This window comes from Polypterus senegalus, chromosome 13 (genome assembly GCF_016835505.1).
Source record: "Polypterus senegalus isolate Bchr_013 chromosome 13, ASM1683550v1, whole genome shotgun sequence".
In the NCBI taxonomy this organism is placed as follows: Eukaryota; Metazoa; Chordata; class Cladistia; order Polypteriformes; family Polypteridae; genus Polypterus; species Polypterus senegalus.
The window spans coordinates 87,736,858-87,751,337 of NC_053166.1; the positions used below are offsets into that span (position 1 = coordinate 87,736,858).

General features: G+C 40.0%; 1 protein-coding gene across 1 annotated transcript in view; it reads left to right on the forward strand.

Moving 5' to 3' along the window:
• LOC120542974 (dynein assembly factor 3, axonemal-like) overlaps positions 1 to 6,876 on the forward strand; it is a 28,568-nt gene extending 21,692 nt beyond the window's left edge. Inside the window, exons 11-12 of the mRNA XM_039775753.1 lie at positions 3,448 to 3,522; positions 5,929 to 6,876. Of these exons, the coding sequence (XP_039631687.1) occupies positions 3,448 to 3,522; positions 5,929 to 6,061 (208 nt within the window). The 3' untranslated portion in view covers positions 6,062 to 6,876. The remainder of the gene's footprint in view (positions 1 to 3,447; positions 3,523 to 5,928) is intronic.
• Positions 6,877 to 14,480: the final 7,604 nt, after the last annotated feature.

Here is a 14,480-nt window from a genome sequence, read left to right on the forward strand (position 1 = left end):
AGGCTGCATGGCAGAAAATAGCTGACAAGTTAAATGCGTAAGAACATGATTTTAGTAACTTTTGTGTTAAGGATGTCAAACTATTTAACAACTAAATGAGAACAGTTTCAAGCCTTCAAAATGTATAGTCGTTAAAATTTCCTTTTACATATGCATTTTGTTACCAGTTGTAAGGTACTTTAAACTGGACAGGCTACTACAATGTCACACGCTCTGTCTGGTGTAACTCTGAGATGCCGCAGGCAGTTAAACCTGGATTTTAACTGTCCAAATGTCATTTCAATGCGTGCCCTTGTCTTACAATGGGCATGGTTGAAATGTCTTTCTGCTTGTGTTGCAGGATCTGTATATGATGTGAGAAGAAACGGTAGACATGGGTATCCTCTGTCACCAAGCAGCACACCAGGAAAAATTCCTATAATGGAAAGTAGACACATTAGACTGTGGTATAATAAACTATAGTATATTTGTGAATTTTGGTTGACTTGCCTTGTCTGAGGCTTTGAGCCAGTGAAGACTCGCGAAAAAGTCTGTGGCAAAATGGCCAGGATCAGAACATGATGCCAATGTTTGAAATTAGATGTTCAGCAGTGCATACCATCTGAAACATTTTAGGAAATGGTAATGACATACATTGCTAATGTTGGACGACTACACTTTCACCTCTTGTATATAAATGTGAGATATTATCAGTACTTACCTGTACATTAATACTGTGATATGATTTGCGGTTTATGTAATCAGGCTCTGTTGGACCTGCTGGAGCCTTTATCCTCACGTGTGTACAGTCAATGGCTCCAATGACGTTAGGAAAGCCTGACAAATTAAATTCAGTTACTTATCAGGTAATGATTTATGTGCTGTAAATGAGTAGATGTTTAAAGATTAAGCACCATTAATTCCAAAGAAAGTTTCCTTAATGGCAAGAATTCCTCGGTGGCCAGGAAAGGTAATGAATATATTTAAAAAGGACTTTAATGCAACGCAAACCTTCCTGATTTCACGGCACACTGTAGCTTTGCTTAAATGTTCAGCATCCCCCACACTGTACAGAAATGAACCACTGGCAAAATAACGCATAAGCGATACACAAAGACTGTGCAACCGTAAGGGCTTTAGAGCGACGTGTGTTTTAGAAATGTAAGGTTCCAATAACTGACACAAATATGCAATACTGTGTCTACTAAATCTATAGCGCTCGTATAAATAATCATCCGCAAAATGCAACGGATCTATCCTGAGCCGAAGTAATTGTGGAACCTGTTGCCTTAAAGCTCTACGAATGAGCCTCGCTCCCTCATCAACTGGATTATGAATAAATGGGCACGCCATGGTTATTCATGTAAAAGCCTTCAATGCACTCCTTGTCATTTTATACTTTCTAAGTAATTAGAATCGCCTGCATGTAATCTGTAATAATTTTATATTGGAGGGTCGATGTGTGCGAAAGAGGGAGAGAACAGCAGCAGAATAATCCCAGCCCCGCAGAATGTCGTGCTGTGACATCACATGGCTTGTCCAATCATATTCATCAAGCTAAGCTAAGCTTCACAACTAACCTGCCACGGAGCAGGCTTGTCCAAGAGCATATGTTGACATAGTAATTAAGCGGAGCTTCAGGTTAGCCTTGTTCGTGGAACCGAATTTCAAGAAATTAAGCCGGGATTATTGAAATAAACCTGGATTTTGAGGTTAGCTCGCTTCGTGGAACAGCCCTCTGGTCGCTCAGCGGGAGCAACAACAACTCCAACCCCTGGGTGTAGGCCTAACACCCAGGCCTTCACAGCTGCCCAAAAGCGCTCGTTCGCTCGCTCTTCACACACACGTACCGCGTGTCTGTGTGTCTCTCTCTCTCTTTCTCTCTCTCTCCAACATGCTTCCTCTCTCCCTGTAACCTCCGTTCTCTTTCCTCTCTGTTCCTTCTTTGTTTCTGATCTTTTTCCATCCAACTCGCGCTTCTTTTAAAGAACGAGGGGCCATAGCAGCTGTAGCAAATTAGCCACGGGAACAATCACGGATTGAGAAACGCCCACATCGCAGATCGACCCGTGACTTGCTATAGCTATGGCCCAACGCCCCCTCGCTAAGCCGCCGTGAAAGCGGTGATTATTTAAAATAGGCCCTTACTGAGAACGCTGTGGACCCGCTATACCACAGTCTCCCTTGGATTAACCCTCCTTTCTGTGTTTTTGGTGTTGGAAAACCATACTTTTTAATATGGTTAGAATGCAACTACTTTCTGGCAAGCAAACACTATACCACTTGGGTTCTTTTTGCTTTTTTGTCAAACAACATAATTGTGCAGTTTGCAATTCTGCCTAAGACTGAAATACAACTCAAATGTTTTATTACTCAGTTTAGTCTTGTTAGAGCTGTTCTAGGTTTAAGAAGGATTTCTGCTTTAGAGATTATGTGTATTATTATATTGTGTATTGTGTATATTATGGTGTGTGTATTATGTAAATTGTGTGTGTGGCAGAATACATTATTTGGTGTGCATGGTATATTATGTTTATTATGGTAGAATGCAGTATGTGTGTATGTGCTATTCTGTCTGCCTGCCTTCCTTCCTTCCTGGTATCTCTGCACACCTAGAATGATGCAAAGGAGTCACAATTAAAAATTCTGAATTCAATAAACGTACAAGAGAGATCAACACAGGGAGAATACAAAGTGGAAAAGAAAATACAAAACAAAAATCCCATGTATACAGGTGATTTACTAAGTAGGCCTGCACGTCTGTCTGCTCCAATCTCTTTGTTTGAGCTCTGGGTCACAGGGGGCTAGATTCTATATTGGAAATATCATATGCATGGCCGAACTAGCCCCAGACAAGACACCAGCCTATCTCAGGGTGCACTCATGCACACAGCCCTGCACAAGATCACCAATCAGCTGGACTGCCATATCTTTTGTAATCTGCTTTTACTCCTACACCCTCAAAGAAAAATCCACACACACACTTACAGGGGTAAATATACATACTTCACACTGATGATGACGACCTTGTGTGGGATCTGCTGCCCTTCATTCGCTTGTCCAGCCCACAAACAGTACACAAGGCACACTCCTCCCATCTTTCTTTTTCTCAATCCTGGTTTCTTCTTGTTAATGATCCTTAAACCCAACTGCTGTCTCAAATGTGCTTCGAGCATGAGACAAATTGTTTGCTTACAAAAACACAAAGCTAGTGGCCCCCATTCTCCTTACAATCCCATACATGACAGGGTCTTTCACCTCCTCCTTACTTCACATTTATTCATGTGACAAGTTGTTTTCTTTCTCTGTTTAGAAGGTTTTACTGGTGGACTATACCCTACGCCATAGTGTCTTGGTTGTGCAACATCTTGCCAGCTGGACAACCCATCACAGTGCATAGTATCCTCCTATGTTGTATTCTATGTAAGTATCTCAGAATAACCAACTCCATTGCTCTCTTTGTGGCAGCATGATTCACCAGCTGAAGCCGGCCTTGAGGAGGACTGCAGCTCCGGGAGCCAGTTTGATTGTTGAGATGGCCAGGTAAGACTTTATAAATGGACAGAAAATCCGAATCAGTATCATTTTACTGCTATCATGTGAAACATACCAGAATTGACTTTGGTTAAGTGCAAACATGACATACAAGACAATACAATTTCAACCAACTATTAACCTAACACTGTGCAAATCACAATACAAATACAACATTTGTTTGAACAAAACATTTACAAACTTCAATAGTTAACTCAAATAAATAAATAAACTATACAAAATAACACTGATATCAAATAGTACAAGTTGAGTAAGTATGAAGCATTTACGAATAGACAAACAGCACAGTTACCAGTTACAGGAAGTCCTCAAAGTTACAACGTTTCGACATACAACATTTCGAGTTTACAACGCTCACTCCCATAAAAACTTTAAAAAAATTGAGACATGAGAAGGACTAAAGGTAAGGATTTTTTTTTTACACTCATTTTTTCTGTTACTACAGTACAGTGTACAGTATATTTATGTCCTTTTTTCTGAGGCTTAGATTTTGCGTTTTTATGTTCTGGATTATGATTTTGCAAATGTGTTAAGATAAGTAAGTTACTTGGGCTAGAGTGTGTTTCGACTTACACCAAAATTCGGGTTACATCACTGTTGTAGGAACGGAACTGTGTCGTAACCGGAGGACCCCCTGTATATGTTACAAAAATAGTTAGGAGTAACCCTATGTAAGTTTATTTAAGATCTGAATAATCTGAGGAAAGAAGCTGCAGAGACGGCATGTAGTTTGGGTCGCAATGGACCTGCACTTCCTCTGTGAATGTAATTTAATGAACAGATGGCTGCTGGGGTGGGTGGAGTCAAAAAAAATCAAAGGTTTGTTTTTTTTTGCTATGACTTGAAGGTTTTTTCTTATGACATGAAGACTGTGAACAGTTCACCTCTCATATGGCTTAATAAACACTTGTGCTTTTATCACAGTGTTACGACATATTTAATATTGTGACTTTAGTAACCAGCTTTGGTTGCATTTATCTGGTCAACGCATTTCTTTTCACAGGCTGAAGCTTATAGATAAACTTGTTAACCTGCACCATTTGAAGGAGTTCATCTAATGGCCATAAGTGGGAAAAAATATATACAAATAAAAATCGGACAGCAGCTGCAAACAACTATGGAAAAATAAAATCCCAATAGCGCAGAACAATACTCCTCTACCCGTCTTTCTGTGTCTTCCAAGCTCTGGTCACTACTACCAGCCTAGGAGCCAGTGTTATTTTTATGATCAGCAGTCTTTGTTAATTTCTTGTAGCTTCTCCCCAGCTTAAGTTCAAAACTTCTATTTAGACATATATACTTAATGAAAATCCTAACGAATATAAAGAAACAATTGTTTCAGTTTATGGTGAAGCGAAATGGTAGAAAATATTGACTGTACTGCTGCAACACCATGTATGTTTGTTTCTTGTCTTATTGCATCTGCTGTTACCCCGGGGATTTATCCCAGAACCAACCAAAAATATAAACCGCATGTCATGCTTGTCTTGCAAAGTATCATGGGGTGCTGGGACAAAAAAAGTTTGCCTAAGCAGGCATTACAATGAATTTTCAGGAACACGGCTGCCAGCAAATTCAATGCAACAAACTGCCTTTTTGGGGCTCCCTACAGGTCAAGGCCCTAGGCTACTGCCCTCATAAACCCTTGTCGAAATCCGGGCATGATTGCAACTAAAAATTTCATTGTACTCTCCATGTGTTAGTGCTATGACTACTGTCATCACATCAGTGTTGGTGATTTACAGTATGTGTCTTTAATTTATAATTATTATTGTGTTTTGGGAGCACAATTCAACTGTTTTTGAATTTTAGTTATAGCTGAGCTTCATTTAGATGTGAGAACCCCAAACTGATGCTGCATGCAAAAATTTTGGCAACGAAAAAATTTTGCATGAATTAGATAATAACTTTGTTACCTAATTTCACTAAATTATAACAATGGCATGACATCTTACATCATTGTCTTGCATAAAATAAAAAAGCAATATTTAGCTAAGTCAGATGTCACATTCTGTGGTTGTTTTGTATTCGGAGTGATGTGCTACTTCCCCAAATGTGTTATCGTTCCTCTTCATTTTCACAACGAAAGACAATCTTTTCAGTTGCTTTTTTTTTTTAATTTAAATAATTGAGCAGCTCAGTGGACCGTATCCTTGCATCTCATTCAACACCTCCAACTGGACATGCCATCAAAACAAGTGGAAGGGCACTAAAAGTGAACTGTGTATTATGTGGTATGTTTTAGCAGCAGTAGTGGAAATTCATCAATAGCATCATAAGTGCATGAAGATGCAGCAACCCCAACTGAAATGTGTTACATTTATGGAATCCGGTGGTGATCTGGATTATCTGTACGTAATTTTCTAACACCAGTCTTCTACCCTCTCGCCACAGGTATATTCTGGACGTGCACAAAGACCAGGCTGCTGGATTGCTGCCCCGGGTGAATGAACTTGCCAAAGAAGCAGGATTTACCCCGACCGTAAATAATGAAACTATTGCCTGCTTTGAGCTCCGTGAACCATGACCATTGCAAATAATTCCAGGAGCTATGGACACAAAAGGAAAGTGTGATGGGGTAGGACTAGCCCTCACCTAATTCTAAGAATAAAGACTTTTGCAGTAGTACGTTACTGGCATTGGATAGGTACTGACTTAAATTTGGATTAGAAAATTACCTATGGTGACTCGGGTTGCGGTTGGCCAAAATATGCAAAGTTACCAGAAGGTCTGGCACCTCTGACTCCAGAGCATTGTCTTAGCCTTGTTACTATGCTGTGCATTTCAAAGTACTAGAATAACCAGAAAATATAGTTGTCAACCTGATGAACATTGTCTGCAGTGATGCCACAGCAGGAAGGTGCTATGGACCACTTGCTAAGAAGCTGGATGTAAAAACTCAAAAGTTTGCCAGCTACAGGCAATCTGGACATCACAAGACAAAGTCCTCTTCAACTGGGGACATTGATTGTCATAAACCGAGGATGGACTGGCAATGAGGACACAGAACAGCAAGCTTTGGTGTAAACAGTGTAGAGTGCCTTTTATTTAATCAATCCAAACTGTGTCCAGAACAAAATGCAATGCATTCTTTCAAATAAATAAATAACCTGTAAAAATGTGTACTGTTGAAGGTTAAAAATCAAACAACTTCTACATTCTTTTCGGGGAGAAGGGGGCATCCTTCAGCAAGCACAGTCAACCTTTTACCTGGCTCGTGTGCCCACCACCATCCCTCTGCCTCCCTTCCCATCTCCCACTGCTGTTCTGCAGAATTTGCTGGTCACTCCCACTCCCTCCTCTCCATAACCGCACCAGCCTTGCCACAATCCTGACTCACTTATTTATATAGAAGTATTATATTATATATATACTAGCCAACCCATGGCGTACCATACGCCGCATAATCAGGCCGGTTTTTAATGATTTTTAAGCACAGGGAGAAAATTAACATTTGAAAAATCGGTAATGTAATAAATCAGCAAGAAAAACAACATTGTAACAATGCACTGAACGAACCAACACAATAAAACAGTTTGCTATGGTGCACGCAGTCGTACGTTGTAACCGAAAACTCAGTTTTTAAAGTCTGTTTACTTCAATGTGTTTTAACCTCAGTTGTAAAGGATTGTTTTGAGGATCCCATGGGATACCCATCGCAAACCGTTTAACACGCTGCATATGGCGATTCACCTCCGCAAGAAACATCCCTCAATGAACAGTCAACGTAGCTCGGAGGTGCCAGGAGTTGGTGGGCGTGGCTCCTCTGTGCGCCATAGGTGTCTTACTTGTCAGCGTCTCAGTGAGTCCACGCCCCTTTTATATATTTATATATATATATTTATATATATATATATATATGAGAGATTTTGTGAAAAGCATGCCCCCGACAGACAGACACCAGAATGTCCAAAATGCACACTTTTATTAAGTACACAGTACCACAATATCAACAGTCTCAGTCTCTCTCTCTCTCTCTCTCTCTCTCTTTACAATGACCTCTTCCCCCTTCCTCACCAGCTTCGTTCCCTTCCTCCCAACTCTGGCTCAGCTTCTGGAGGGAGGTGACCTCTTTTATAATAACCTGGATGGGCTCCAGGTGCTCCGTCTGATGTCACTTCCTGGTGTGGCGGAAGTGTCATGAGAGCATCCAGAAACATTCCGAGGGTCCCCAGAATTTCTTCTGGCAGCACTTCCTGGTGTCATCCAAGGTTCCAACCACGTCTGGGAGCCCCCTAGCAGAGACTCCATCTTTGCAAAGGGTTGAGCTTTGCAGCTCCGTGACCCCCATGCATTCCAGGGTGGGTTGCAGCCAACTTGCGCTCCAGGGAAATAATTGTCCTATTTCCGGTCCCCTGCTTCTTCCGGCGTCCCGGCGGGGCAAAGTCCCTGGGCATCTATGACATTATATATCTCCTCCTCAGACTCCCTTTTATACTCCGGTGAGTATGGCGTCCTAATTGCAATCAGTGGAGTGCCGATGTGGAACAGATGAACTGATCAAGCAATCTGCTCATCTCCACACCGAACACGCCACAGACACACAGTTCCAAAGTCGAGTGCACCCACAAAGCCCAAGATGCACTGCTTTTATTTAAAAACCTGCACAAACCTCATCATACATCTGTTGTGGGAAATTAATTGGAAGTGAAAACTGAAAAGTTAATGGAATCATTTACTGCACATAAATTTGTATTGGAGATAATGAACCAATAACTTAGGTGTAGAGGACGCAGTGCCACTAAGATTCACACCATTGAAGGGATGGTGATTTATTTAATTTTTCGTTGAGAACCTCAGCAACACACCTGGCCTTTGACCGACTTGCACACAGTCTCTCTCAGAGACATACACAGTCCAAATCACAGGCAACAGATGAATTTAGAATTTAGAACACTCAAGATGAGAACAGGCCATTCAGCCCAACAAAGCTCACCTGTCCTATCCAGTTATTTTTTCCAAAAAAACATCAAGTCAAGTTTTGAAAGTCCTTAAAGTCTTACTGTCTACCACACTACTTGGTAGCTTATTCCAAGTGTCTATTGTTTTTTGTGTAAAGAAAAACTTCCTAATGTTTGTGCGAAATTTACCCTTAACAAGTTTCCAACTGTGTCCCCGTGTTCTTGATGAACTCATTTTAAAATACAAGTCTCGATCCACTGTACTAATTCCCTTCATAATTTTAAACACTTCAATCATGTCATCTCTTAATCTTCTTGTGCTTAAACTGTAAAGGCTCAGCTCTTTTAATCTTTCCTCATAATTCAACCCCTGTAGACCTGGAATCAGCCTAGTCGCTCTTCTCTGGACCTTTTCTAGTGCTGCTATGTCCTTTTTGTAGCCTGCAGACCAAAACTGCACACAGTACTCAAGATGAGGCCTCACCAGCGCATTATAAAGGTTGAGCATAACCTCCTTGGACTTGTACTCCACACATCATGCTATATAACCTAACATTCTGTTAGCCTTCTTAATGGCTTCTGAACACTGTTGGGGAGTTGATAGCTTAGAGTCCACTATGACTCCTAAATCCTTCTCATAAGGTGTACTCTCGATTTTCTGACCGTCCATTGTGTATTCAAACCTCAGATTTTTATTTCCTATGTGTAATACTTTACATTTACTAACATTAAATTTCATCAATCACAAATCTGCCCAAGCCTGTATGCTATCCAAGTCCTTCTGTAATGATATAACGGATTCCAAATTATCTGCTAATCCACCTATTTTGGTATCATCTGCAAATTTAACCAGCTTGTTACTTATATTCCTATCTAAATAATTTATATATATTAAAAATAGCAGCGACCCTAGCACTGACCCCTGTGGAACACCACTCTTAACATCGGCCAGTTCTGATGAGGTTCCTCGCACCATCACCCTCTGCTTCCTGTGTCTCAGCCAATTCTGCACCCATCTAAAAACATCACCCTGAACTCCCACTTCTTTTAACTTGATGCTCAACCTCTCATGTGGCAACTTATCAAATGCTTTCTGAAAGTCAAGATAAATATCATCATAAGCTCCACTTTGATCGTATCTTTTTGTGTCTTCCTCATAGGATTCCAGCATGTTGGTAAAACACGACCTCCCTCTTCTGAACCCATGCTGACTGTTCAGAATAACTCCTGTCCTTGCCATGTGTTGCTCAATCTTATCCTTAATAATTCCTTCCATTAATTTTTCTGTGATACATGTTAAGCTTACTGGCCTATAGTTGTTTGGATCTGCCCTGTCACCCTTTTTATATGACAGAATAATATTAGCCATTTTCCAGTCCTTTGGAATCTCTCCAGTGTGCAGTGATTTCCTAAAAATGTGTCAAGTGTTTATATATGTACTTACTAGCCTCCTTGAGAACACAAACAAATCACCAGGACCAGATAATATTTATCCTTGATTTCATCTTATTTAATCTGAGCAGCACTTCTCCCTCTACAATTTCCAAATCCCTCAGTACCTCCTTAGTAGTCGTGTTTACCTCTGGGAAGTTATCCACTTGCTAACTTGTAAACACCTCAGAAAAATGGAAGTTTAGGGTATCTGCTATTTCACTGTATCTTTTAATTCCCTTTTACTATTCCTGATGAACTTGACCTCCTCCTTTACTGTTCTTTTACTACTAAAATACTGAAAGAATCTCTTGGGGTCTTCTTTCACCTTATTAATCCACTGCAGAGTTTTTTTAAATTTCCTACTAATTACAAATTGAGGTATGTACCTATCCTGCATTACATGTAAAACATTTTTAAACCTGTTCCACTGCTCCTCGACTGTCTTCACATTTAAAAGCTTATCCCAGTGTAGCCTACTTAGACTTTATCTGCTCAAAATTTGCCCTACCAAAGTTAAACTTAATGATTTTAGTCTTTGCATCCACTGAGAATTGTATTACATGATGGTCACTTGACCCTAGTGGTTCAATCACCTCTACACCATTCAATTCTATCCTGATTATTACAGAATACTAAATCCAGACAGGCTTCACCCCATGTTGGTGCTTTAAAATGCTGTGTTAAAAAACAGTCACTGATTACTTCTAAAAACTCCTGCTCTTCTGCTCCTCTATCTGCAAGGTTATCCCAGTTAATATTTGGATAATTAAAGTCCCCCATGACTATAATATCCTACTGTAAACTTGCCTTTTTGACATTACTAAAAAGATGTGTGTTGAAATTACTGTCTGAATTGAGTGGTCTATAACACACTCCTAAAATAAGACCTCTTTCCCTAATATATTCCAGGCGAAGCCACATGTCCTCACTAAGATGGGGCTCATCATCCAACTGAAGAGGTCTTACATTTAAACCCTGTTTGGCATAAACAGCAACCCCACCTCCTTTTCTGTTCTGTCTATCCTTCCTAAAAATGTGTATCCCTCTATGTTACACTCATCCCCATCTTTGTTATTTAGCCAGGTTTCCGTTATTGCTATAATATCATAATTATGCTCTGCTACATACAACTCCAACTCACTTACCTTATTTTTGATACTTCTAGCATTAAGGCAAGCTATTTTTAATGTGTTACTCCTTCTACATTTAAATGTTGCCTTTGAATTTACATTACTATGCATTTTTATTTCTACACTGTTGTTTGCTCCTCCATGTATAGATCTAAACCTGGTCTGTCCTAAACTCCCTACCCCCCATTCCCTAGTTTAAACAATCCTCGAATAGCCTACATATACGCCTCCTCAATACATTGGTGCCCCTCCAGTTTAGATGTAACCCGTCATGGCGGAACAGGTCCCATCTGTTCCAAAAGGAGTCCCAGTGCCCCATAAACCTATACCCTTCTACCCTGCACCAGGATTTAAGACACACGTTAAGCCTTCTAATCTCCTCAGTCTCCTCACCCGGACTGGTGTGTGGCACAGGCAGAACTTCAGAGAACACTATCTTTTCAGTTCTGCTCCTCAGCTTGGCACCTAACTCTATGAATTTGGATCACAGAACTGACAGATTACCTTCAAGTGGAATGATGTGGAATGAAGGAGAAAATGAGGATCCAGGGAACAGCTTGCTGTAAGTAATGTATAAACAGTCCTACTGGTATTCCTGATGTGGCAGGGGGTTGTGAGATTTGTGAGTGGTCCCTCCAACAAAGCATGATGATCAATTTTGACTCACTACTCACATGACAGACACAATAATCCACAGGTGATGATATTGTTGACTAGACAGAAGGGTGATCTCGGACACACACAACAGCTCCCGCAGGCCGGTCTTGTTCCCCACAACCCCTGCTCTCTCCACGGACATCCCATCAGGGACGGCTGGGAGCTATAATTCTAAATTCAGTATAGCTCTGTTATGAGACACACTGCTTTTATTTAAAAACTTGTACACTGCCATTGACTCCTAACATGCATCATCACATATCTGTTGTAAGAAATTATTTGGTAGTGAAAACTGAAAAGTTAAAGAATTACTTATTGTATACAAATTTGTATTGAAGATAATAAACCAATAACCTGGATACTTTTGATTCCTTGCCCCACTGATGTGCGAGGAGTTCTAATCTTTAGGGAATATCAAGTGATGTCTTCAAATACTGAAGTATAGTCTGATTTTATAGAAAGATTTTTCCCTTGCAACATGTTTATGTTTATTTTTAACACTTGCAACATGATCCTTGCAAATGCAACATTTATTTATATGTTTGATGAGGGGGGTAGGAGACTTTTCGACAGTAGACAATTCATTGTAATTAGAAGCTGTCTGTCTGTCTGTCAGTCCAGGTTAACAGCACTTCTGCTCTTTGCAGTTCAACATCACTACCTCTACTTTAAGAGCCACCTTCACGAAGGCATTGGATTGGCTTAGAAATGTGACATTCAGTGGGCCTTCTAATTGGTCCCACCCACTTTTAAGCAAAACTCACTCATGGCTGTGTCCAGAAAGTGGTCAAATAAGACGATATTAATTATTTACACGACAAACTGACAACACTCCCTGGCACAGAGGCAAACTCATTTCAACACACTAAGTGATTTCTCAATTTTGGTTTCTCAGCAATGAAACTACTGTATAACTCAAGTGTCTGCCGTTCGCATGAACTAATAGAGCACTGTAAAGAAAAACTTTTTGGATTTAGACTTTAAAAGTGGTACAAAAGCAAACATATGAAAAGCTTACAAAATCCAGAAAGAGAGAGTAACAGTTGGTTTCAGGCTCCTAATGTCCTGAAAGTTCCTTTTTTTTTTTTTTTTTAATCAGGCTTCACATTTCTTAACAAAGGTAGCCCATCTTGTTTGCTTCTTGCATTAAGCAAGTTTGTTACAGGAGGTAACATCCAACTTTATGACACTGGCGCTTACTCTACCAATGATGCCCTTTCTTCCTGGACTGTCTTTCAGTAGTTTCCCCTTTAAGTCTTTGCAGCCAGTTTTAGACTGGGCTTCTCACTGTTGGCTATTGGATGCCTTTAGTGGAGAAGCTACCATTAACACCCAGATTTATGATCCTTCATTGGGATAATTGATCTTATCGGCAAGAGCAAAGTGATACATTATTCAAACATTTCAGACATGAAATGCTATGCTGGTTAATTCTCAGCAGCCTCTAAAATCACAGTTGCTTGACTCTGCAGTACCGTGGATTGGCACTACCTGGCCAAGTGTAATTCTTTCTTGTTCCCTTGGGTTTAGTTAGTTTCTGGACAATTGAAAAGTTAAATTAAATCTGCCAGGCCTCTCAAGTGGAATTACATGCTGCATATCAGGGTCATGTTAGAGTCTTCTAGGTGGGTTTAGAACCCAAAGGAGTTAGTGGATGTTGTGTTGAGAGCTGTTCGGGCATTACGTTTTTCCCTACATCATTTCATTCACCTTTGTCTTTTGATCTTGCCTCTTAGCTCTCAAATCTACAGTACATGGTTTTAAGGCAAGCATGACTGTTTTTCTCACTGGACTGAATCTTGTAACTGGTTTTATTAGTGTTCCTGACTGGACAGAAACTCTGTAAGGTAAGAAATAATTTGTCGATAGGTTTCAGAACATCTGTAGACATTTGATTTGTCTGAGCTGTTACTAAATTTCTGGAGAAGTCCTAACAAAGTCTGCCTCGATCAAATTGTAGGTCATGCCTGCTTTCAAAGCTGCAGTACACCACAGTATATGTAATGGATATAACGATACTGTAGGATAAACATGACTAATGGGTTACAGTGAGATAGTTAAGAGCAGGTTGAAGAAAAGATGGCGATTACCTGTAAGCCCTATGTTCAAAGCTAATAACTGGAATGCTACTGTACAATAAGTGAAGATGGTGTTTCCTTTGGAAGGCACTGTATGAAATATAGCTAAGCTATAGGTTAAGTATATGTACAAATATCTGCCATGTTAACATGGGTAACTATAATTACTGTATGGAGAAAATTACTTATAAAGTCATCAGAGATGCTCTTCACCTTCAGAGATGCTAACAAAGCTAAGCATGAGTGCCAGTATCGGCCATTAGATCTTGAGTAACTAGCTTTTTTGTGTGAAAATGTACAAGAGCTTCAGTGATCACTTTGAAAGATGCTATACAAAGTATAAATCCAAAAGTTAAGCAAACACACAGATTTCTATCTGTATTAGAAATTAGCTATTGTGTGCTACAGTCTCCATGTACAAGGCTTTGTTGATGTACAATATCAGGCATTATATTTGCATGTAAATTGCTTTGGGATGGAAGTCACCACAAAAGGTAGTGAAAGTACAGAATGGGGGGCTAAAGAAATAATGTGTATGTTTCATGTGTTAGCTATTTGTGATCTACAAGCAAAGCTCTTTGCTGATGGTGTTAAATGTGAAAGGCACTATATGAATTATAGATTCAAAGCATTGGCACATGTGTAGATATTTGCCAGGGTAGCATGTGATACCAAATACTGTATCTTGTGAGATAACTACATATAAAGGATTACATGACATTCAAATAAAATGCAGATGCATTCAA